The 25801-nt window shown below is 51.6% G+C and overlaps 1 protein-coding gene across 3 annotated transcripts; it reads left to right on the forward strand.

The window, feature by feature from the left end:
* The first annotated feature begins 2439 nt into the window (after nt 1-2439).
* ODAD4 (outer dynein arm docking complex subunit 4) lies at nt 2440-25631 on the forward strand. Of its 3 annotated transcripts, XM_042916337.1 has the most exons (13): nt 2440-2720; nt 2972-3043; nt 4333-4464; nt 4667-4817; nt 5511-5572; nt 5871-6036; nt 7355-7579; nt 7752-7959; nt 14293-14379; nt 16217-16413; nt 18705-18805; nt 22405-22489; nt 24923-25631. In XM_042916337.1, the coding sequence occupies exons 1-13, from the start codon at nt 2607-2609 to the stop codon at nt 25456-25458; spliced, it is 2136 nt and encodes a 711-aa protein (XP_042772271.1). In that variant the 5' UTR covers nt 2440-2606; the 3' UTR covers nt 25459-25631. The 3 variants fall into 3 exon arrangements, with proteins under 3 accessions (XP_042772271.1, XP_042772272.1, XP_042772273.1); XM_042916338.1 differs by lacking the exon at nt 2972-3043 and having other exon boundaries at nt 2444-2720; XM_042916339.1 differs by lacking the exons at nt 2972-3043; nt 18705-18805; nt 24923-25631 and having other exon boundaries at nt 2531-2720; nt 22405-22488.
* Nucleotides 25632-25801: the final 170 nt, after the last annotated feature.

Raw genomic sequence — 25801 nt, forward strand, 5'->3', positions numbered from 1 at the left:
AGTGATCATACCGTTTTACATTCCTACCAGCGGCGTTTGAGAGTCTAGTTGCTCAACATCCTTGCCAACATCTGATAAAGTCAGTCTTTTATTTTAGTCAGGCTGTGTAGTGGTGCCTGATTGTGGGGTGTTTTGTGGTTGTTGTTGTTTGCTTGCTTTTGGAGATGAAGATTAGTTTTATTGTTAGAAGTTGGTTGGTAAGCTCTGGCAGAAAGAAATTCTTACCTACAAGCCATGCCAATATCATAACACCCATTTGTGAGGCCACCAGCTATGATGGCCACTGCCTGGAGCCCAGATGAAAACTGTCTATGACAGTGGACAAAGGCAGTCTCTGGGGTGTCACTCACAAACTGAGTGACTTTGGCCATGATTGCTCTGGTCCTGAGCTGAAGCACATTTCCCACGCAGATAGCCCCCAGCTGGGCCTGGCTTAGCTTGACGGCCAGGGAAACTGTGGTCTTGACGGCCAAGAGAAGTTTGTCAGGGGTGATATCCTTGAAGTTGCTGTGGCTTCCTCAGCCAGTGGCCGTTAGCCACCTGTGCAATGCCACCATCATGTCCTCAGGTCCTCCGTGAACACCTGTGGAGCACCGCTCCAGCATGGCAGGGCCTGGGGCTCCAGCTCCCCACCCGAATTGAATCAGCTGGCGGGTCAGGTGGCCCAGCACCACCTCTGATTGTGGGCGTTTTTTTAATATATTTTTTTAATATTTTAAGTTTGTTTTATTTATTTTGAGAGAGTGTGTGTGTGTGCCAGTAGAGGACGGGTAAATAGAGAGGGAGAGAATTCCAAGCCAGATGTGGGGCTCAATTCCATGGACCATGAGATCATGACCTGGGCTGAAATCAAGAGTCTGATGCTTAACCTACTGAGCCACCCAGGTACCCCGGAAACATATTATTTTTTATCTTGATATTAAAGACATTCTTTTTTTTTTTTTTTTTTTTTAATTTTTTTTTTTAACGTTTATTTATTTTTGAGACAGAGAGAGACAGAGCATGAATGGGGGAGGGTCAGAGAGAGGGAGACACAGAATCTGAAACAGGCTCCGGGCTCTGAGCTGTCAGCACAGGGGCCCGATGCGGGGCTCGAACTCACAGACCGCGAGATTGTGACCTGAGCCGAAGTCGGCGCTCAACCGACTGAGCCACCCAGGCGCCCCAGGACATTCTTGATTATACTTATTTTGAGATAATTGTAGATTCATAGGCAGTTGTAAGAAATAATAAAAAGATTCCAGGTACCCCTCTACCCATTTTCCCCCAATGGTAACACCTTGAAAAACTTGAGCACAGTCAATAACACAACATAAAATAGACGCTGATAGGATTCAGTGATCTTACTCAGATTTCCTCAGTTTTCCATGTATCCATTTGTGTGTACATGTGTGTGGTTAAGACCATCTTTTTACTATTTAAATTTTAACAATGATTTATTTAGCTCCTACTATGTGCCAGACAGTTGACTTTTGGAAATACAAGGTTATGACAAGGCCCCTGCCTTAATGGAGGTCACAATCTCATTGGCTTTGGAAGTTGATGTTTTGTTTTTTTTTTTTATATACTTTTTTAAAAAGTTTATTTATTTATTTTTGAGAGAGACCAAGACAGTGCAAGTTGGGGGGAGAAAGAGAGAGAGAGGAGAGAGAGAGAATCCCAAGCAGGCTCCACACTGCCAGCATGGAGCTGGACACAGGAACCCAAGAACAGCGAGATCATGACCTGAGTTGAAATCAAGAGTCAGACACTCAGCCGACTGAGCCTCAGGGGCCGCTGGAAGTTGACGTTTAAAAAGTAACGTCGCAGGGGTGCCTGATGGCTCAGTCGGTTAAGCCCGGGACGCGTGGTTTTAGCTCAGGTCATGATCTCATGATTGTGAAATGGATCCCAGCGTCACAGTGCTCTGCTCTGACAGTGCAGAGCCTACCTGGGATTCTCTCTCTCTCTCTCTCTCTCTCTCTCTCAAAATCAACTTAAAAAAAAAAAAAGTAATGTCGCAAAGGCAGGTTGTTTGTTGTAATCTGAAATAATCTAGTCTACCTTGTTGACAGAGAGAGTGAGGGAATGGGGAAAGTCAGGAAAGGCCTCGATCAGACCCTGCCCCTAGCAGGTGCTCAATAAATGGGTTAAAGTAAGGTTCAACCCAACAGTATCTTCCGCTGTCTTTTGCAAATCCTCACATCCTGAATGTGGCCGTACATGGTGCACACATCCTTGCCACGTATGCCTTATCCCTACTTGGAATTCTGCCTCCAATCCTCTTCCCACTTTGCTGGCTGGAAATTCTGGACACGATGCAACTTGGGAGAAAACCGACGGAGCAGGCAACAGTAAACACGGCCTAGCGCAGCCGCCTTGCAGCCACCTTGCAGTCACCAGCCACGCGCTGGTCACGCCCTCACCCAGTGCGCTGCTGGGCCGGCGCATGCGCACGCTGGAAGCGGTTGTCCCGGGGACTCCCGCCCCTAAGGAGCGAGGGGAGGGGCCGGAAGCACCTCTACGCTTCCCGGTTGCTAGGAGACGGGACTTCTACACGCCACACACAGGTTCTCCGGCTTCTTTTCCTCCCTTTCTCTGCTTCGGCGTCACCGCATGCGGTCACCATGTCGGACCCAGAAGCTGACACCTTGCGAAGCACCTTTCCCTCTTACATGGCGGAAGGCGAGCGGTTGTATCTGTGCGGGGAGTTCTCTAAAGCTGCCCAGAGCTTCAGCAACGTGAGTCGCGCTCTGAACGTACCAATTACCCATCACCCCTTCTAATTCCCGGTGACACTGAGGTTCCCGTGGTGCTGGAGGACCCTATTGTTTCTATGATTCATTTGTGCCTAATTGACGCACTACTGGCACCGCTTGGCCATTTTCTACCAATTCTCACTTGCCTTCTGCTGTTAATAACCATTCTCTGCATTAACAGGGACTTCTACTTTTTGCTGAATGTTTTGTGACTCACTGGCCTCTTTCCACAGAGCAGCCTTTATTACCCTTGGAGGCTGCATGTACGAGTGGTGCAATCTCTGGCACACAGTTGCTCACAGATGGTCAGTATATCACTAGCATTATACATAACCTTAGTATGACTCGATCCACCCCGTCCTACGGTGCTAAGCACAGTATGACCCTATGAGGGAGGTTCTGTTATGAATCCATTTTATGGACGAGGAAACTGATGTAGAAGTGGATTACATGTCCGAGATTCATTGAACTGGCAAGAGAAAGGATTCAAACCCAGGCAGTCAGATTCCAGGACTAGATACTAACCACCATACATACTCCCTCACAAGTAAGCTGTTAGATGTTCTTACCACAATTTCTTTTACAACCAATCCTTCTTATTCCAAAGGGAGTGGCAGGATAGCCCTCTAACCAGTCCCAAGACTCCCCCTAAAGTCAAGCTTCTCCACTGCTACCCAAAGTCTTTTGTCCCTTTGGCTCACCAACCACACCCTAAAACCAGAACTGGTAGGCCAGATGGGTGAAGGGTTGAGTTCAGGATCCCTGCCTCCACCCAGTCTCCTCTTTCAGGATCGCATTCCATCCTAGAGAAGCTCAGGCAGAGTGAAAAGAACACCCTGAGGGAAAATAGCTTTGGTTGAGAAGTAGCCTTCTTCGGGAAAAGCCAGTAGTTGCTTCCTGTAAAAAGTAGGTCTTAGAAAGGTGTGAGTACAGTCTGATGCCTCAGGAAGGACAGTACGTCAAAGCACCTATGATGATTTCAGACAGAAGAGAGGACATGGGGGGAAGTGTTCCATTCTCGCCTTACTCCCCAAATCACAGTTTCAGTTTTGCTGGCATTTTCATCTTGATCTCCTGAAATAGTGATTCCTTCTCAATAAGGGAGTAAAGAAGAGAGAGTTGGGGAATGGATGCCTCAAGTGGCAGGTGTCCTAAAACTCATTTCATTAGCCTTCAGAGTGCTTAGCCTCACAAATGTATTTTGAGTGTAGTGCATCCTTTTGAGGTTTGTAGGTGAACTCAGTAGGTGCAAAAAATTCCTAAGCTTCTGTCACCTGAGTGGACCGGAGGAATCCGAGATGTTTTGGGGGAAATTCCATATATCCACAGAGTGGTATCTGCATCTCTCTCAGCCAGTCGCTTCCACAACAGCTAGTGATTTGACCTTGTCCGAGAGGAGCTACGTGCAGACAGTCAAGTTGGCGGAGCGAAGATCAGTGTTATGCTGCTTCTGGTCTGATCAGATCCAGAGACATGTTTGCTGGCCTGAGGAATCCCCTGGAAGCCCTGGCAGGAGGGTTTGGGAGGCCCTTTCCGGTCCCGCTTCTACCTCGTGCTGCCTGGTGCCTGTCGACCTGGGTGGTTCGTTTCTTAGGCTCTTCACCTTCAGAATGGAGATAAGAACTGCCTGGTTGCCCGGTCCAAATGCTTCCTGAAGATGGGAGAGTTGGAGAAATCCCTGCAGGATGCTGAGGCTTCGCTCCAGGGTGACCCGACTTTCTGTAAGGTGACTTTACGTATGGGTGGGAGGACTTAGGCTAACCAGATTGCCTAGGGTTTGGTGCCGTTTTCTCGCCTTAGGTCACTTATCTAGCTACCTGCCCCTGCATCCCAACCTGGATCCTCAACCCAGGACCCTCCCTGTTCCACCACGCCTAAGTCCCATAAAGCCTTGTCTGTCCACCTCAGTTTGACTTCTCTCATTTCAGGGGATTTTACAAAAGGCTGAGACCTTGTACACCATGGGGGACTTTGAGTTTGCGCTGGTGTTCTATCATCGAGGCTACAAGCTGCGGCCTGACCGAGAATTCAAAGTTGGAATTCAGAAAGCCCAGGAAGCCATCAACAACTCAGTGGGAAGTGAGTGACCATTGGACCTGTGCCCTTATCCAGGGAGGCTCTTGGAATCCTTAGGCTTGGAGATACGAGTGAGCGGCCACCACCAGGCCTGCAGGGAGCATGCTTGGATTTAGCTGCTGCTGATTTTGTTGGAGATTAGGAACTGTCTACCCAGAGGACCAGCTCCTGAGCCACTGTGCTCAGCTCTGCAACTTCTGGTTCTCCTCCAAGCCAGATGAGAAGGCTGTTCACATTAGGCCTGTCTTTGGCCTGGTTTCATAGGGTAGGTTGGGGTTCTGAGCATAGCCTGCCCTAGGACCTGGCCTCCTCTCTTACCACATCTGCACCAAGGACTGGACTTACCTGTCAGGTTGGTGGCAGGTTGGTGGCAGGAGGAGAGCACGAGTTTGCCTCCTTGGGTGGGCGGCAGAGTGTGGAAATGCCTGGGGATAGAGAGCTCCTCCAGTGCTTAGGGACTGCCTTCCTTTGGAAATTTGGCGGCCTTGGCCTTGGGCTAGAGGGGGGTGCCCAGCTCTTAGGAGGCTGTAATTCCTTCCAAGCACCCGGGTACCATTAACCTGCTGGGCTCACTCAGAGCCAGCTTTGCCACAACCTCCACCACCCCCTGCCAAAGGCAACCATTTCTACATAAAAGTAGGGGATAGATCATGCCTGAGGGCCTGGCAGACCTGAGCCAGACTTCTCTCCTTGCAGGTCCTTCTTCAATTAAGCTGAAGAACAAAGGGGACGTCTCCTTCTTGAGCAAGCAGGCTGAGGTGAGGGCCTTGGTTCTGACACCACAGCCTGCCCAAGGAGAAGCCCACATGGGCCTGAGCAGCACAGGTCTCGGTGGCCTTCTTACCTGGGGACGGTCAGCTCCTGCCCATCACGGGCGGCCATGGGATTCTGCCCCGGCCCCAGAGCGGTCTTGTTCCCAGACTAGACACACTCCGTGGTTCTGGGTGCACAGAGAGGGCCCTGGAGGAGATGTCTGGGATCATAGACTCTGGGGCCATGACTGGGTACTCTGTGATCCCTGTTGAGGCTCTGTCGGGTGTCACTCCATCTTCCCAGAGTATGAAAGCCCAGCAGAAGCCTCATCCCATGAGACACCTCGTACACCACCCCAAGATAGAGTCCAAGCGGAAGGGCTCGTTGAAGAGTGAGAAGATTGTCCGCCAGCTCCTGGGCGAGCTCTACGTGGACAAGGAGTATCTGGAGAAGCTCCTTTTGGATGAAGGTTTCAGACACTTTGTTTGCGACAGGGAACTTGGGGCAGAAGAAATCTGGGACGGGTGCTTAATGCACGAGCGGGAGACAGAGCCTGTCGTGTAACATGAGCCGATATGCTCCTATGGACAGGTTTTCCTAGCGTTCTCATTTACAGATGAGGAAACTCAGGTGCAGAAAGGTTAAGTAACTCACCTAAGGTGGCACATAGGTAAACAGTGGACTTGAACCTTAAGACGTCCAATTGCAGAACCAGTGCTCTTGGCATTATGGTGCCCTGCGAGGGAACACCAGAGATGTGGGTCCTTGGAGGGGCATCCTCTGAGCCTTCAATTTGTACAACGGGCAAAGGAATCTAGCTGGGACTTGCTGGGGGGAATCCCCCAATACTAGTACTCGAGTGTTCTGAAACCTCATCTGGTCTAATCCCCCCTTTTATAGATAAGGAAAGAGAGACCCTGAATGGAGTAACTTGTCCAAGGTGACAAGCAAGTTCATGGCAAAGTTGGCACCAGAGGCTGGCCTCCTAACCTCAGGTCCAGCGCTCTTTCCACCATACTGTGCTGGCGGTGGCAGAAAATAGGGCAGAGCCTTGAAATGAAATGGGAGGGTGGGAGTCTTGCCGTTAGCTGATAAGCCTAAGCAGGATTCATCCTTGAGTCAAATGCCTTTTCTCCAGAACTGACTTCCTGAGGGCATCTGCAGAACGCCCTGCAGGTCTGTGTCTCCAGCAGCTTCGCTGCTGGCCCATCTCTGAAAGAGGCCTGAAAACTTCCTTCCCTCCAGAGGATCTTCTGTGGAGGAAGGGGTAGCCTGAAAGTTATCCCCAAGAAGCCCTGCAGTTTTGCTACCAGCTCTAACCTTGGATCAGGCAGGCGGGCAGAGCCTGGGCACGCCCCCACTCCCCCACCCCGGCTCCCAGCTTGCACTGACCCACTGGCACCTGGGGAATCACTTGGCACTGGTAACCTGGACCAGGTTGTGCATTCATACTTAGTCTTCTCAGAGGACACAACCTGAAATAAGGGAGCCCTGCGGGTTGGGGTCCTTTCAGAAAGCTATCCGCCAGCTGCGCCTTCTGCTAGCTCCTTCTATCTTGCCATAAGAGGCCTGTGCACTGAATTCGGCACCCTGGGAGTGCCTGGAAAGGGGGCTCTGGCCTCACCTGGGTCCACATAGAGCTACTCTGTCACCTATGTGCCCTTGCTTTCTCCACCTCAAAACAGAGAGCCCCACAGGGGCCCCCGCAGCAAGGATCCCCAGCCAAGAGGAGGTAGCTCCCTTACATGCCTGTTCTAGTTGATTTCTCCTCACACCCTTCTCCCCAGACCTGATCAAAGGCACCATCAAGCACGGCCTGACCGTGGAGGACCTCATCATGACAGGCATCAACTACCTGGACACCCGCAGTAACTTCTGGAGACAGCAGAAGCCCATCTATGCCAGGGAGCGGGACCGGAAGCTGATGCAAGAGAAATGGCTGCGAGACCGCAAACGGCAGCCCTCACAGACAGCCCGCTACATCCTCAAAAGCCTCGAGGACATTGACATGTGTGGGTAGTGTTCTTGGAAGGGTAAGGCCTTTGCCAGGCGGTGGAATGCAGCACTGTGGGCTGAGACCCTGGTTTTGCTGGCCTGTGGATGGTATCCCCTGTGGGGAGGTGGGTTCTCCCCTCAGCCTGAGGAGGCTGCTCCCGCCTCCATGTCCCCTGTTCCCCTTCCTAGTGCTGAGCAGCGGCAATGCTGAAGGGAGCCTTCAGAAGGCTGAGAAGGTGCTGAAGAAGGTGCTGGAATGGAACAAAGAGGAGGTGCCCAACAAGGATGAGCTGCTTGGAAACTTGTACAGCTGCATAGGGAACGCCCAGATTGAGCTGGGGCAGATGGTCGCAGCCCTGCAGAGCCACCGGAAGGACCTGGAGATCGCCAAGGAACAGTGAGTGTCCAGGAAAAGCTGAGCGGCTGAGGCCCGTGGGCCTGAAGACGAGGGGGGCAGGGGCCGTGCCTGGCCTTTTGCCAGGACTGCTGGAGGGTGAGCTCCTAGGACCGAGGCTAAGAGGCGGACCTAGACTGTCAGCTTTTTCGCCACAAAGAGGAAGGAAGTGGCCCCAGATGCCAGAAAGCTCCCAGAGGTTTGGCTCTGAGGGGTATTTCTATTCTTTATTTTTTTAAGTTTTTATTTATTTATTTTGAGAGAGCGAGAGAGAGAGAGAGAGAGAGAGAGAGAATCCCAAGCAGGCCCCACACTGTCAGTGCAGAGCCAGACTCGGGGCTCTATCTCACGAACTGCAAGATCATGACCTGAGCCGAAATCAAGAGTGGGTGGCTTAACCGACTGAGCCACCCAGGTGCCCCAAGGGTATTTCTGTTCTTAAATCATCTCAACAAGCATATATGAACCCCAGACTTGCCACATGTTGCTAGCATTAAGAACACAGCAGTGACCCAAAATAAGGGTCATCTCCCTACAGATGTAAAACAAAAAAATGACATAGCTAATAAATGGTAATTGTGGGACGTGTCACAAAGGAGAAGTACAGGACCCAGTGCTATGAGGAGTATATTCCAGGAGGATAGGACTGGGCCCTGGGGAGCATACTTGGTCTGTGGGAGGACCCTGAAGGAGGCCAATGGAAGCTTGATGCTGGAGAGCACAGAGTATTGCCAGGGGAAGAGTGACCAAGAGGAAGCCAGGCCAAATGGCAGGGGTCAGATCGAGCAGGGTCTTGGAAACTATGGTGCTGACCAAGAGCACGGGGCTCTAGAGTCCACCTCACCTGGGCTTTGGAATTGTATCTCGCAGCCAAAACCGCAGCTGTGGGGCCTTAGGCAAGGGACTTCCCCTGTCCCAGCCGGGTGTCCTCTGTCAATGGGCATAACAGTAGCCCCTTCCTGATAGGGGGGAAGGAAGAAACCATGCAGAAGTCCATGTAAAGATCTCAGGACAATGCCAGGTATCCATAATAGTACGAATACCAGCTATCAGCTCTTCCCAAGACTTGAGGGTCCCTCTCAAGGTGCCATCAGTTTCCAGTCATCCTGAATCTAACCTGTAGAGCCCTCCATGACGTTCCCCTGCTCGGTTCCCATTTGCCCACAGTCTGAGACTCTCTCCCACCTCCCATTATCCATTTCCGGTCACAGGTCAGGGGCTCGGCTGTCTCTGCCTCCAGCTGCTTCCACACCTCACCTCCAGCGACCTGCATTTCATCCCCCAACCCTTCTAACCCTGTTGACACACTGGCCTTGGCCCCTTGTTGTCTGCAGGTTCAAACCACCTGCCTTCACTTGGCACCCAAGGCCTCTTGTGAACCCACTTCTGCATAGCACTCCCTGTCACTCCTCCATTTGGGTCAAACCCTATTTCTTCTTCTTCTTTTTCTTCTTCTTCTTCTTCTTCTTCTTCTTCTTCTTCTTCTTCTTCTTCAAAAATCTTTTAATGTTTATTTATTTTTGAAAGAGAGAGAGAGAGAGAGAGAGAGAGAGAGTGCAAGTGGGGGAGGGGCAGAGAAAGAGGGAGACCCAGAATCTGACGCAGGCTCCAGGCTCTGAGCTGTCAGAACAGAGCCCGACGCGGGGCCCACAAACCATGAGACCATGACCCGAACCGTAGTTGGATGCTCAACCGACTGAGCCACCCCGGCGCCCCTGGGTCAAACCATACTCCTTGAAGGCTCCTGCCTCCCACCCTCTCCTCACTCACCGGAGCCCCATGTGCTATTCGTTCCCAGTTCATCTCTCACTGGCCTTTGCGTGCTGAGCAGAAGTATCCCATAGCGGCTGTTCTGGAAGTAGAAAACAACCCAGCAGCTTTGGAGACAGGGCCGGGTTTGATTCCCAGGTTTGATTCCCGGCTCTGGCACTCCGAGGCTGTGTGGATTTGATTAAGTTGCTCATCTCCTCGGTTTGCTCATCTCTGATGAAGGCATAATAATACCGACTCAGGGACTATGAGGATGAAATGAGATATGTGTTGACAGTGCCGTGAATCCAGCTGTCTCCCAGGCCCTGAGGACTTACTTATTACCTTTGCTTCTCACCACCCCTCCCTCCCGAGCCCCAGGCCCGCATAGCCATCCGAATCCCAGGCATTTTCACTTGGGTGTCCCACAGGAATCCCAAATTTAACATGTCCAAAGTGGAACCCCTTATCTTCCTCCCCAACCTCTTGCTCCAGGGTTCTCTGTCTGCAGGGATGGCTCTCTTGGCCACTCAGTCCCCAAGAAGGAGCCCAGGCAGCCTCTCAGATTCCTCCCTCCCTTCCGTGCTCATGCCCAGCCAGCCTACGTCTTGTCTGGGCCTCCTTCTTCCTGTCTCCTCGGTATTTTTCCATTTCCCTCCCACAGCTCAGTCCAGACCCTCCTCATTTCTAGACTGATTCCTCCATCCTGGGTTTCCTGGAGCCCACCTGGCCCTTCTGTGCAAAACAAGTCCAGTCGTGGGTCGGGATGAAGTTCCAGCTCCCAGTTCTGCTCAGCTTGGTCTGCCCTTCCTGACCTGACTTGTCCTGGCCCCAATTGACCTAGTTCTCTCCAGGCCCCTGGGCATCTTGGGCCTCAGCCAGCACCTTGTGGCTCTGTTCCTGCAGCCCCTAAAGAGGACTTCCTTCTCTCTAGCCAGCACTTTCTTTATCAGCTCCCTCCTTCCCAAAACAAAATTTTGTTTATTTAAGACAATTTTTTCAAGTTTATTTGTTTTGAGAGACAGCGAGCATGAGTGAGGGAGGGAGAGAGAGAATCAGAGGCAGGCTTCATGCACTGTCACTGTGGAGCCCAATGTGGGGCTTGATCCTGAAGCGCGAGATCGTGACCTGAGCTGAAATCAGGAGTCCACTGCTTAACCAACTGAGCCACTCAGGCACAGGCACCACCACCCCCTTCAAATTTTAAATGTGTGTCCCCTGGGTGATATAGAAATCCCCCTTTAATGTTCCCTCTCCACACTCCATGTGGATCTTGGCTCCTCTTGGACTTTGGAAGGGACTATCATATATCCCTTTCCCTTTCCAGCAGCTGCCACTTGGTGGGCATGTGATAAATGCACGCCAAGTGGCTAAACAAATAGAGGTGTTCTTTTGATAATGTTAGGCCCTTTTTAACACCCATGAAGGGGCCTCCAGTCTTGTTTATGAGTTCAGGTCCTCCCTCATTGTAATCAGCAATGCCCCACATGTGCCTCCCACCTCCAGAGCCTGCCAGCCCTCATTTCTCCCTTCAGACACTCTAGATTGCATGCTTTATCTTTGCTATTATTTCTTGTTACACGGTATTATGAATAAGTTAGCATTCATTCATTCATTCATTCATCACACCATAGCAGAGCACCCTCTCTAGAAAGGGGAGGCTGCCACCGGGGGTGCCATCAGAGCAGCAGGTGCACAATGTGGGTGAAGGTCCAAGGAGAGGCAGGTGGGAGCGCCGGCGGGAGCTGAGGGGGCCTCGGAGAGGACAGGTCAGCCAAGTGGACCAGCGGAGAGGGAGGAGGGCACCCTAGGTGGAGAGAGAGAAGCAGCAGGGGTGGAAGCTGTGGGGGATGGGGCAGGACCTATGGGGAGTGGCAGTCTAGATCCCATGCTGAAGAGGACTGAGGGCCGAGTCTGTTTTTACACAAGTACTAGTGGGAGTGTGGTACTTGGTCTATAGCTCTGTGGCACGGAGAGCAGAACTTGGAAGTACCCCCCTCCTCCCCCACTCCCAGGACCACACCCCCCTCACTTCCCTGGGGTCATCTAGACATGTGGCCTTCTGGCCCCTTTGCGATATATTTACCTGTGTATTTCTGTACATAAGCACATACCTAGGATTCTCAAAACAAAAGCAACTCGTTTTTATGGTTTTTAAAAAGCATGTGCCTTGGAAAGGGTCTCGTCCTTTAAATGGCTCCAGAGAAAGGAATTTCAGCACACAACGTACTTTCTTGCACTGTGTCCCTGTGGGCAGACATGCAGGATGTTCCATTTTTGTCATCATGCACAGCAATACAGTGCAACTCGGTGCTTTTGTGTGCATGTTTCTGCGGGGAGAGCAATGGCCTGATGAGATGTGCATGTTTGAAAGGCAGGCTCTGTTCACACTGGGGAGAATGAGTCCAAGGTGCCAAGTGTCATGGGGGACACAGGAGCCCGCTGGATGGCAGGGCCTTGGGTGAGGACGAGGGAAAGAGTGGGAGGAGATGCTGGGGGTGACGGGAGCATTGGAGGAGGGTTTTCTTATTTTCTTTGTTGGGGAGGAAGTTTTTGACAGATCAGAGTGTTCTTATGGTGGTGATGGTAAAGAACCAATGTAAGGGGAACAATTGTGTTTTTCTTTATGGAAATATCTTACTCTCTTTTCTGTTGTTACAGGAATACTGTACACAATTTAAACAATATGGATAAATAAATAGTTTTCCTCATACTCTCATTTCCCCTGGGTAATCACTGTTAATAGTTAGACTTACATCCTCTCAACTTCTTTTTTTTTATTTAAAAAATAATTTTTTTTAACGTTTATTTATTTTTGAGACAGAGAGAGACAGAGCATGAATGGGGGGAGGGTCAGAGAGAGGGAGACACAGAATCAGAAGCAGGCTCCAGGTTCTGAGCTGTCGGCACAGAGCCCGACGTGGGGCTCAAACTCATGCACCGAGAGATCACGACCTGAGCCGAAGTCGGACCCTTAACCGACTGAGCCACCCAGGCGCCCACCTCTCAACTTCTTTTAAAAATGCCCATTAAAAAAATTTTTTTTAATGTTTATTTATTTTTGAGAGAGAGAGAGAGAGAGAGAGAGAGAATAAAGGATGGGCAGAGAGAGAAGGAGACACAAAATCCAAAGCAAGCTCCAAGCTCTGAGCTGTCAGCACAGAGCCCGATGTGGGGCTCGAACCCACGAACCATGAGATCATGACCTGAGCCGAACGCTTAACCAACTGAGCCACCCAGGTGCTCATTTTAGGTGCCAAAAAATGGGCACCTGGGTGGCTCAGTCCATGGAGCATGCAACTCTTGATCTTTGGGTTGAGTTCAAGTCCCACGTTGGGTGTAGAGATTGCTTGAAAATAAAATCTTTAGGGGTGCCTGGGTGACTCAGTCGGTTAAGTATCCGGCTCTGGATTTCAGCTCAGGTCCTGATCTCACAGTTCATGAGTTTGACCCCCACATCGGGCTCTGTGCTGACAGTGTGGAGCCTGCTTGGGATTCTCTCCCTCTCCCTGTCTCTGTCCCTCCCACGCATGCTTGTGCTCTTTGTTTTTCTCTCTCTCTCTCTCAAAGTAAATAAATAAACCTTATTAAAAAAAAAAGAGAGAGGAAATCTTTTAAAAAATGCCCACTTTTTATTCATTCACTTCTTTTTTGGTGAGTGAAAATAACACACGCTCATTCTCTTACAGATCTGAAGGGTAGAGTCCTAAGCCATTGTCACTGGGCCAGAACCAATGTGTTGGCAGGGCTGTGCTCCCTCTATAGGCTCTAGGGAGAATCTGTTTCCAGCCTTTTCCACCTTCTACACTTGTACTCCGTGCATTGAACATAACTCATCCATGGCTCCTTCCTCCATCGTCAGGCCAGGGGCACAGCATCGTGCCTCAGGCCTGCATGTTTATTTTTGGCACAAACAGGGCAATAGACCTAGTATATGCTCCTATAATCTGACTTTTTTTTTAGGTTTATTTATTTAGTTTGAGAGCGAGACAGAGCAAGCAGGGGAGGAGCAGAGAGAAAGAGAGAGAGAGAGAGAGAGAAGAGAGAGAATCCCAAGCAGGCTCCATGCTGGCAGCATGGAGCCTGATTCTGGGCTCGAACTCACAAACTGTGAGATTCATGACCTGAGCCGAAATCAAGAGTCAGATACTTAACCGACTGAGCCACCCGGGTGCCCCTATAATCTGGCTTTTTAACTTAATATGTGAGGGACTTTTTTTTTTTATACACAAAAATTGCCAGCACTAGGGCACTGGTTTAGATTATTTCTGATGTTTACCATTATAAAGAGTGCTTTAAAGAATGCCCTTCTCCAGGTAAATTCCTAGAAGGGAAATTGCTGCATCAAAGGACATGTGGTAAGCTCTTGAGTGATTATTCTCTGGAAAGATTCCAAAGGTGTTCATTCGTGGCCACAGGGCACGAGAGGGCCTGTGTGCCACAGCCTCTCCTCCTGGATATCATCCCTCCAACCCACCCTACCCGAGTCCTGGAGGCCAGAGGCCCTGTCTTTGCTTCTTTTCAATTCCTACAGCTCGAAGAATGGCCAACTTCTAGTGAACAACTTATTCTGCTTCTTCCCCACAGTGACCTTCCTGATGCTAAGTCAAGAGCCCTTGACAACATCGGCAGGGTTTTTGCCAGAGTTGGGAAATTCCAGCAAGCCATCGACACGTGAGTGCTCAGGGCTGTCCTTGCCCCACCCTCGGGCCAGGATTCCCCACTTCCCACCAGACTCCCAGCCGGGGGCCAGCATGCCAGGCAATGAGGCATCAGAAGACCCAAGTTTGGCTCCAGGCTCTGCTAGGTGACCAGGGGCAAGCCGTTTTGTAAGCTCTGAGGCTCATTTGTTAATTGGCTGGAATCAGCATCTTCTCAAAATTTCCCAGTGACAAGAATCCCCTGCAGTACAGGTATATGAATACCTGTCTCTGCACTGGAAATTCTGATTCTACCGGTCTGGGTTGGAGCCCAAGAACCTGGTTTTAACAAAGCCCTCCAGATGGTTCTCACCTTGGGCAAGTTCAGGAACTGCCTGACCTTGAGGATCTCTTCTGAGGCTCTTCTGTGACTCTGGGAAGTCAACGTGGACTCGCTGGGAAGGGAGGCTGAGTTCTCCAGGTGACCCAATCACTGAAGTGTTGATGTGCAACCCTAGGCCAACAATCTGCTCCAATGGGGCAGCTCAGCCCCGGGGAAACTCCGGAGAGAGCCTGGCCCGCCTGGAGACCAGCCTGCATGGAGAGGTTCCACGGGCCCATTCACTTAGCCCTGAGAGCAGCTGTCCTTCCGGTGCTCAGTGCTGGATCGAAATAGACTCGTTCACCAGGACCCTGTGCTCCAGGCAACTTGGTTTCCTGAATGGCCCCTGGTGTCTATGTGCCAAAAGATGGAGGAGTTTGAGAGTTCACCCATCCATGTGCATCTTTTTATAAGAAAATGTTTTAGGAGCTCTTGGGTGGCTCAGTGCGTTAAGTATCAGACTCTTGGTCTCAGCTCAGGTCATGATCTCATGGTCATGAGTTCATACCCTGCATTGGGCTCTACACCGGGTGTGAAGCCTACTTTAAAAAAAAAAGGAAAGAAAGAAAATGTTTTCTAGTAAATCTGTGCTTATTGTTAAAATATTAATTTGGAAAATATGGAAAAGTAGCAGAAAAACTACTCAATCTCACCCCCCTGGAGACAATGATTAACTCTAATCTTGCTCTTACTTTATTGAGGTCTCGAGTTTTTTTTACTCTAATCTTTTCTCGGTATTGATTTTGTCTTCTGTATACTTAATGAGATTCTTCAATGTTATTTTTATGTTATTTTTAAAGATAAAAAAAATTTTTTTTATGTTTTATATTTGAGAAAGAGAGAGACAGAGACAGAGACAGCCAGCAGGGGAGGTGCAGAGATGGAGAAAGAATCTGAAGCAGGCTCCAGGCTCCAAGCTGTCAGCACAGAGCCCCATGTGGGGCTCGAACTCATGAACTGTGAGATCATGACCTGAACTGAAGTCAGATGCCCAAGTGACTGAGCCACCCAGGCACCCCTTAAGATTTTTAAAAAATGGTTATTCATTTTTGAGAGAGAGAGAGAGAGAGAGAGAGAGAGAGAGAGAGAGAGCATGAGCTGGGGAGGGGCAGAGAAGAGGAAGACACAGAATCCCAAGCAGGCTCCAGGCTCTGAGCTGTCAGCACAGAGCCCGATGTGGGGCCTTGAGATTATGACCTGAGCCGAAGTTGGACAATTAACCCACTGAGCCACCTGGGTGCCCCTATGTTATTTGAAACCCAAGTTTGTAAACATTATCTCCAATTGTATCAGATTCGATTCCGTAAATGTACCAAAATAGCTTTGTTAGTTTGAAAATATCTTAACGCTTATGGCTCCATCCCCGGGTCTGAAAGAGCTGGTAGTTGGAGCACAAGTTCTGTTCTGCCCCGGGAAGGAGCCCTGGCCTCCTGTGGCCGAGTAAAGGGTTTGGGTGGAAAGAGCCGACCCTGGTTCTTCGTGTTCCCAGGTGGGAGGAGAAGATCCCTCTGGCAAAAACCACGCTGGAGAAGACCTGGCTATTCCATGAGATCGGCCGCTGCTACTTGGAGCTGGACCAGGCCTGGCAGGCCCAGCATTACGGGGAGAAGTCCCAGCAGTGTGCTGAGGAAGAAGGGGACATCGAGTGGCAGCTGAACGCCAGCGTTCTGGTGGCACAGGCACAAGGTATGGGCACAGAGAGGACTGCCCTACCTTTCCCAGCCCTCAGGGCCCACTGCCATGCCATGGCCAGAAGCTTTACCGTCAATGTATCCCTGGCCAGGTTAATTTTTTTTAATGTTTATTTGTTTAAAAAAATTTTTTTTAAATGTTTATTTATCTTTGAGAGACAGAGACAGAGCACGAGTGGGGAAGGGGCAGAGAGAGGGAGACACAGAATCTGAAGCAGGCTCCAGGCTCTGAGCTGTCAGCACAGAGCCCGACACGGGGCTTAAATTCACATACCGTGAGATCATGACCTGAGCCGAAGTCAGATGCGCAACTGACTAAGCCACCCAGGTGCCCCTTAGTCTGGCCAGGTTAATTCTGACTCAGAGGGTGGACGATAAACCCCTCCGTTTTGCCCAGCGTGTGGTAAGTGCCTTCTTTAAGCTAGGCTCAGATAGAGCTCGGGGCACCCCGGAAGCTGGCCCTGCCGTCGAAGAGCTCGGCCACAGACCAGCATAGCACTGTGCCATCGTCAGAAGAGCGCCACTTCCCCCAGCCCTGGTGCTCTGTGCACATGCATTCTAGCACTTACTCACCATGTGAGCCAATGATGAAGGTGTTATCTTCCTCATTTTGCAGACAGTGGGTGGGAGGGGTAGGGGTAAACGAGGCACTGAGTGGTTCAGCAGGTTGCTGAGGGACCTTTACAGAGTAACGGAAGTATTCTGAAAGTGGGTCATGGGGATCATCCCACGCCTCCATAAAGTTGCCAAGAATCACTGAACTGTGTACTTACAAATGGTGCGCTTTATAATATGATAGTCACATCTCAATGAAGTCGTAAAAAGCAAGCCAGCAAGGGGCAGGGGTGAGGAGGAATAGATGAAACAAGATCGGTGGTAGCTTGATCATTGATGAAGCTGGGTGAGTAGTGGGGGCTCATCAAACTACTCCATCTACTTCGTGTATATTTGAAATATTTCATAACACAAAGTTGAAAAAGAAATGGCTGCAGGTCACGGGTTAGGACGCAATGAAGCCGCGACCAGAGCTCAGTGCCTGCCCCAGGTGAGCAGCTGATCCCCAGTGAGGAGGGAAATGCAGCAGGTGCTATAATCAAGGGCATCATCAGTCACTCACTCGTACTGCAAATACTTCCTTGGCACCTTCTAGGCACCAAGTTGGGCATACAGTAGGGATGACCACTGGTAACTGTTTCCTGCCTTCATGTCCAAGGAAGTCACTTTTAAGCAGAAACCTGAAGGATGAGAAGGCACCAGCTGCTCCGAGAGCTGAGGACAGAGCTTTCCAGCCAAAGGGACAGCATTTAGAAGCATTTAGGAGTTCGGCTGATTTAAGAAGCTGGGGGAGACCAGTTCCAGCTGGAGCCCCTGGGGGCCGGGGGTGGGGGTGATGAGGGGCAGATCCACAGGGCCTCATGGGCCTCATTTACAAATCAGATTCTTCCCTAAAAATATAGGTAGAAACTTCCAGTGGAAGCTTTAAACTGGGGGAAGGTGTGATGACTGGAGCTTTTCCTAGAACTCTTTCCTTTTCTTAGGAGGTCATGGTATAAGCTCAAGGGGAAATGCAGTGTACCCATCAGAGCTGACATTGCCCTGAGTCGACTCTCGACTCTTGACTCTTGACTCACTTGCCCCCGAGGGCCGCTGGGCCCCTCTCAGCTTCCCCACTCTGGGATGGAAAAAATCAGATGCAGCCACCTGGGAGCCACCGAGTTCTAGAGGCCGTGCAGCCCTGCGGGCAGAGCTTGGGCTTTGGGCATTCCAGGCTCAGAACCTTGGGGAGTTGGCCAGTCAGTCAGGGACTGGGTTCCAGCTCCAGCACTAACGAGCTGGGTGAGTGAGCTCAGACAGCGCCACTTCCTCTCTGGGTTCAGATCGCGCAGGTGCAGGGGCTGGACTCCAGCTGCTGGCCCGTGGGTCGCATCCAGCCTTTTGATATTTCCGTGGCCTTCGCAGCGTTTTTGCACAATTTTAATGAACATTTTTAAAATATGGATTTCCACTTCTGGAACAATCTTAAGTTGGGAGAAGATGGGGTTGTCCCACTGCCCTGGAGTTTCCTCTCTGACCTCTCTGAATGGCCTGCTGTCCAAGACTCAGGCTCCTAGGTTCTGGTCCTTAGTGGTGAGATGGCCCAGGAAGGTGATGGAAAGGGTGGTGCTGGCCAGTGATGCTGCCTGAGGCCTGGGGCTTCTCACTGACCCCGGAAGCAGCCAGGCAGCTGCACTGTGCAACACACAGTGTCACAATCTACCTGTGCCGTGCCTCCTCCCTGCTTTCCAGTCAAGCTGAGAGACTTCGAGTCGGCCGTGAGCAACTTTGAGAAGGCCCTGGAGAGAGCGAAGCTGGTTCATAACAACGAGGCGCAGCAAGCCATCATCAGCGTGAGCTGCCCACCCCCCTGGGCCCTGGCTGTGGGAAGGGGTGGGTGGGTCTCAGCCCCTCAGCCCCTCAGTTAGCCAGTCCACAGGTATTTATTACCCACCAACTGCAGGCCACATTCTAGGAGGGATAGTGGCTTTCGAATGCTTGCTACTGACGTCAGTTTATTCAGCAACCCCGATACTCTTCTTTCTTTCTTTTTTTTAAAGTTTATTTATTTTTAAGAGAGAGTATGAGTGGGGCAGGGGCAGAGAGAGAGGGAGACAGAGGATCTCAAGCAGGCTCCACGCTGACAGCCGAGAGCCTGATGCGGGGCTCGAACTCACGAACCGTGAGATTGTGACCTGAACCGAAGGCAGACGCTTAGCGCCCCTATTTCTATTTGAAATAAACAATAGAGGGGCACCTGGGTGGCTCAGTCAGTTAAGCGTCCGACTTCGGCTCAGGACATGATCTCACAGCTCGTGAATTTGAGCCCTGTGTTGGGCTCTGTGCTGACAGCTCAGAGCCTGGAGCCCGCTTCAGATTCTGTCTCTCTCTCTCTCTCTCTCTCTCTCCCTCTCTGTCCCTTCCCTGCTCTGCTCTCTCTCTCAAAAATAAACATTAAAAAAAACTTTTTTTAATTGAAGTAAATAACAGAAACGAACGTTTTACAAAACATATTTCCCATTACTATGTATGTTGATATTTCCTATTATATTCTCTTACAGTTTTCATTTTTTCTTTAATGCTGGTTGAAATCTTCTCAGTTGATTTTGGGACTTAACAGTTTGTAAAATGCTGCCTCCTCCAGGAGACAACAAGAAATACAGTGTGACAGCCTCCCACGCCTAGACCCGCACTGCTCACTCTCATTCAGGCGGCCGCCTGCCACATGCTATTTAGATTAAAACGCATTAAGAGTAACTAAAATGTAAAATTCAGTTTCTCAGTCACACGAGCCACATTTCAAATGCTCAGTAGCCACATGTGGCTTGCAGGTACCACATAGCGCAGATCTAGAGGATTCTCACGGTGGTGGAAATTTCTGTTGGATAGTGCCGGCCTAGACTGCAAGCTTCAGGACGCAGAGACCAGAGGGGAATCCAGGGAAGCTGCAGGTGCATCAGGCTGGCCACTGCTCCCAGAACCACTCCAGGCAAATACACACCCTCAGTAGGGTCTGCGCACCGACAACACAGGCAGTTTGGCATGAATCCCCTGGCCTCCCCACCTCCCACTGCCCGCCTAAGCTGCCCCGTGTTGAAACTCCAGAGCTACGACCAGCAAGCACCTGGCTGGACCCCAGTAAGCATCTGCTGGTGTGAATTAAGCAGGGCCCCTGTCCCGGGACACCTAGGTGGCCCAGTTGGTTGAACGTCTGACTCTCGATCTGAGCTCAGGTTTTTTATGTATGTATGTATGTATGTATGTATGTATGTACGTTTATTCTCTAGAGAGAGAGAGAGAAAGACAGAGTGTGACTGGGGTTGGGGCAGGGAGAGGCAGAGACACAGAATCTGAAGCAGGCTCCAGGCTCTGAGCTGTCGGCACAGAGCCTCGATGCAGGGGTCGAATTCACAAGCCGCGAGATCATGACCTGAAGTCAGACGCTCAACTAACTGAGCCACCCAGGCACTCCTATCTCAGCTCAGGTCTTGATCTCAGGGTGTGAGTTCAAGCCCCTAGTTGGGCTCCATGCTGGGCATGGAGCTTACTTAACAACAACAACAAAAAGCAGGGCTTTGTCCTTGGGGAGCTTGCCCCCGTGGTCAGGAGAGGCCAGGCATGGTAACTAGGGGTACCACGAAGGGCATGGGTGGCCTTAGGGACCAGATTGAAGGTTCAGGCACTCGCGAAAGGGAGCAGGGACCCTGGGAAGTGACAGCCAAGGATGCTGCAGTTGGAGGCTGGCCTCATTCTGGGCTTCGAAGGACCAGGACAGCAGGGTTTGGCTGGGCTGAGAAGGGGTGAGGGCTCTGAAGGCACAGGAGGCCATGGGCACTGAGGAGTCTGTGGGAGGCAGAGAAGAGGTCCTGGGACTGGGTACACGGGGTGGCTCACTGTGGTAGGAGTAGGGCCAGAGGACCCTAGACGGTCAGTGGACGAGCTTTGACTCGAAGGGCTGGGAATGGCAGAGGAGAGACCTGATATACTCGGTTTTTTAGGACGTTGAGCTTGTGGTTTGTGAGGACCCTGGTGGGACTACCCCTTTCCTGTCAGGGGGAGATTGCTCCCAAGAGAGTCCACCATGAGGCAGTCTGTGCCCTCCCTTCACCTGTCCCAGGGCAGCTCAGGCCCGTCATACCGCTGTCTTCTTCCTCTGTTGGGGGGTCAACTCCCCAAATGTGCACCTTGCCCTCCAGAGGAAGAGCTCTCCAGTCACACTCATGATTTCTCCCACTTGATGTCCTTCTGTGCGATTGCCCTGCAGATGGAGCTTGACAGTTCAGTCCAGTAAATATTTGCGGACCACTAGCTGGCTCTGAGCTGCCCAGCCCAAAGGTGACAGCTATGGTCCTGGCCCTCGGGAAGCTTGCTGTCAGTGGGAAGGTTAAGACAAAAATCCCTATTCTTGACCAGTGCTGCAGGGACCAGGGGATCTGGAGTGAGAGAGCACAGGGCGGGAGGCAGGGCTGGGCTTTCCCATCTTGGAGGGTCTGGGGTCGCCTTGAAGGCAGGGTAGTGTTTTGAAAATGAGAGGCACGGGGAAGTCTCGGCCCTAGGTGACACCTCAGGAGACCAGGTCCCTGCCGCCTCACCTTCCTGGACTGGCAGCCCTGGGCAGGAATGTGTACTAGTGGGCAGACCAACGCTGAACAGGAGCATCCAGGCCCGTGGTCTTTCTGCGGATGGTTCCCACGTGCTTACTGCTGCTCTGCCCGCAACAACACGCACACAGGCTGAGGCCCAGGCCCCTGGGGGAGCTGCAGATGCCCCGGAAGCCCCTCTGAAGACAGGCCAGCACCCCAGCCCCACCCCCGGTGTGTTTCTGAGGCCTCTCCATGGCTCACTGCCTTGCTGAGTGCTTAGAGGCTTTCCACTCTACACTGGCTGAAGCCAAAAGAAGCTTTTGGTAAGGAGGTCAGAATGAGCAGAGACAGCTCCCAAATACACAGCTCCGCCCAAGGGAGGTGAAGTCCGAGTTCCCCGCAGTTGTATCCCCTGTATCCCCTGTTCCCCGCAGTAAGTATCCCCTGCCACTTAGTGTGGGTAATTCCAAGTCCGGAAGTCTAAATTAGCCCCAGGGCAGGAGTCTACAGAGGAGCCAGGGGACAAGGGAGGGTGGCAAGGCTGGTGCAGAGCCTTGCCTGCTGGGGAGGGGGCCTGGGTGGAGAAAGGGAGCTGCTGGTGCCAACAGGGGTTAAGAGAGTTCACCGGGGGGGCGCCTGGGTGGCTCAGTCGGTTAAGCGTCTGACTTCAGCTCAGGTCATGATCTCACAGTTCGTGGGTTCGAGCCCCGCGTCGGGCTCTATGCTGACAGCTCAGAGCCTGGAGCCTGTTTCAGATTCTGTGTCTCCCTCTCTCTCTGCCCCTCCCCTGCTCACACTCTGTCTCTGTCTCAAGAATAAATAAACATTAAAAAAAAAAAAAGAGTTCACCGGCTCCTCTCCACCCACAGGCCTTGGATGATGCCAACAAGGGTATCATTGAAGAGCTGAAGAAAACGAACTACAGGGAGACACTGAAAGAAAAGAGGGAGAAAGGTGAGTGCCAGGAGGTAGCTTCAGGATTCTCTTCTGCCTTCTTTTCTGTCAGTCCTCCGCCGCACTTTCCAGCAGCTCCTCCAGTGCCGGGTTGGCACGGCCCACTGAGCGTTCTGGCTGCGGTGCCCCCCCTCCCTCTGCAAACCCCAGGCCTTCCCTGAGGCAGGAGAGGCGGGCGGTCCAGCCCATCTGGGGGGGGGGGGGGGTCAGAGCCCACACCGTGTTCCCCGAGAGCCCAGCCCTGTATTTCTCCAGTTGATTCATCAGATATTTGTTAAACACTTGCCATGCACTGGGAAGGTGTGGGATTTGGGGGAGACAGAGGCTCAGCCCCTGCCCCAGAGGAGCCCACAGCCCGGGGGCGAAGTCAGGCGATTTGAGTTGTCAGCAAATGGGCTCCTGCGGGGCAAGCACTACTGACTGGGAGGCATCGCTCTTCTGTGGGCACCAGCAGAGAACTCCGGCTGTCTCTGGGGAGAGCGGGAAGGTTCCAAAGAGGAAGAATCATCTGCTTTAGGCTCCAAAAGATGCCCAAGGGCTTTCTAGGCATGAGGAGGAAGGGGGAGGGCACTTCTGGTGGGAAATAGCAGGGGCGAACACACAGCGGCAGAATGACAGCAGCTTACGCTGTAAGCACACTTACACTTTGGGGGCTCTTCCTGCATTCCCGCACAGGGTTAAGCATCAGACAGGAAGGATCTGGCTCAGTCCTCAGCACCTTAGGAGTAGCTACTGGTTATTTTGGGGAGGCAGTGGAGGCTGAGTGAGGTTGGGTAACCTGCCTGGGTCACACAGCAGTCTGATTTGGAGCCACACTGTCCCCTGCTGCATCACACTGCTCTCCTGGCTGGCATGTTAAGGCAGGGGCCAGGTGAGGGCACGCAGGAGTCTGGCCTCCAGGGAAGCCTCGAAACCCCCCCTTGAAACCCCCCCTCGCCCATCCCCCAGCTCTAGGAAGGATTGAGGGAAGAGGAGGTGGCTGGAACCCCAGGCCCCACGGTAGTCAGCAGGGATGGGCCCCAGGGGGGTGGGGTGATGAAAGAGGCTGTTCTCCATTCAGTGCTTCCTGTGTGCCAGGCCGTCCTCTAAGGGCTTGATGTGAGCTGACTCTCCTGATCCCTTCGAGAACACTATGAAATAAGTATTACTGGTTTTATGGATGAGGACACAGAGGCAGAAGGGTTCAAGTCCCACCGTGGCTTTCAGTCTCAGGCAGCCTGGCCCAGAACCCATACTTCTACCCACTTTCTGCCTCCCCCTCTGTGGTGGTGTATCATTGCAACTCCATCGCAGTGACACGTAGCCAGGTCTGCGCTCCGTGTCCCCAGGAGGACAGAGCCCCCTCCAGACACCAAGGCTGAAGTCCTCCAGTAGCAGCAGCAGGAAGCTGGGTGTGAGGTTTCTGGGCACCCAAGCAGCCAGATCACAGCCCTTTATTATCCAGAGCCTGCCATATGGTGGCTGGATCTCCCCAGGGAGGGAATCTGCCCCTGCTCCCACAGGCCCTTAGAGCTGCTCTCAGAAGCCGCAGGGGCAATCGATGTGAAGAGATACAGCAGGGAAAGGGGAGATGCACCTTGCAGCTTCCCATCCCCTTGGCGGGCCACGGCCACGTGCCGGGGAAGGTATCCTGAAAACCCATTGGGAAGGCCCTGGGGCCAGCGGCCGGGTACTGCTTGGCACTTCCCTCCGGGAACAGCAGGCGGCAGCATTGCACATGTCTTCACCACCAAATGAAGGCCTTTTCCCTGCTGTGAACTTTGGGTATTGGGGTGGGGGTGGGGCGGGGGGGGGCGTGCTTGTAGGCATCTTAGAGACCAGGGGCTTCCAGAAAGAGAATATGGAGGAACTCAGGAGGGGATTGTGACTTTTCTCTGTAGCTCATAAAAACGGGGCAAGGATCACTTTGATCGTAAACATAGCTCTCCAGCTGAACTTCCTGCTAACAGTCTGCTCATATTTTGATAGGGAACCTCCCAATAAATGATGAATGTGTTTCCCAGGGACAAAGAGAAATGCAGAATAAGGGTGCTGGAGAAAAGAACCCCTCTGTGATTTTCCAGTTCCTATGTTATTTTTAGTAGGGAAAGAGAATGTGCTCCGAGGGCAGACCGTCCTGGGTTCAAATTCTGGTCCTGCCATTTATTTATCTGCAGTGTGACCACTGGCTGTGATTTCTGTCATCAGTCTCGGGTCCTTTGCAAACTTGAATCACTGACACTATGCAATTCCATGACAACCGAATGGTATCACCTCTGCAGCTCACACGATGTCTGGAACAGGGCTGGCGCTCAGGAAACAATGATCCCCTTTCTCTGCTTTTGGAAAGGCGTGCTATCTCTCAGAAGCACAGGCCCCTACAGGCTGAGGTTCACCCAGGCCCAGAGATGAACAAACTTTTACTTTTCTTCCCTCCTATTTCCTGTTTTTCAGAAGAGGCCATTGCATTGGAAAATAAGATCATGATGGTAAGGGAGAAGGAAACAATGAGAAGAGAAAGAAACGAGCCTGAGAAGGTGATGAAGCATTGGGAACGAGAGCCAATTGAGAACGAGAAAGAGACAGAAGACAAGTTGTCTCAGGAGATTCTGAGGATCACAGCAACTGGACAAGAAGAAAACGGGCAGAGAGAAGTAGGGGGAGCCCGTTCCTTTCAGAGAACAGGGCTGGGAGCCACGGGGCAAGATTCAAGAGACGTTGCCAAGAAAGCATCCGGAGAAGCAGGCGCAGAAAGAGCGGGAAATGTGAGCAGAAGGGAATCGAGAGAAATTTACAGGAGGCCTTCAGAGCTGGACCAGAAACTCTCAGGGGACTTAAGTGGAAAGGAGTCGGAGGGACTGGAGAGGAAAGTTTCAGAAGCCAGCAGAAAAGAGTCAGAAGTAGAGCAAAGGGAACTGGGAGGAACAGCAGAAATGACCACAGCAGAAGATGCTGAAGAAATGGAAAAAGACAAAAAAGCAGATGAATGAAGCAGTCAGCAGCTGGCATTAGAATCAGGGGGCTTGTGTTCCCAGGGGCTGTGGGGATCTTAAACTGGACTTTCGAGCTGAGATTTGTCTTTAACATGGGGCCTAGGCTCCGCAGGTCACTTCTGCCTAATTCTGTTACTGTTTTCCCTTTAAATAGATACCTTTCATTCTTACAAACCCCGAGTCTGTCATTTAGCCTCCCTCCTCTCCCACAAGAGCCTTAGAGAACGAATAACCCAGCTCAACCCAGCTCAAGGTACCGTATTCCAAGCGAAACTCTGACCTGACCCTGACCAGGTGACAAAACAGACCCCAAGCAAGGGCTGACCCAGAGCGTGTTCAA

The sequence above is a fragment of the Panthera leo genome, chromosome E1 (genome assembly GCF_018350215.1).
Source record: "Panthera leo isolate Ple1 chromosome E1, P.leo_Ple1_pat1.1, whole genome shotgun sequence".
Classification (NCBI taxonomy): domain Eukaryota; kingdom Metazoa; phylum Chordata; class Mammalia; order Carnivora; family Felidae; genus Panthera; species Panthera leo.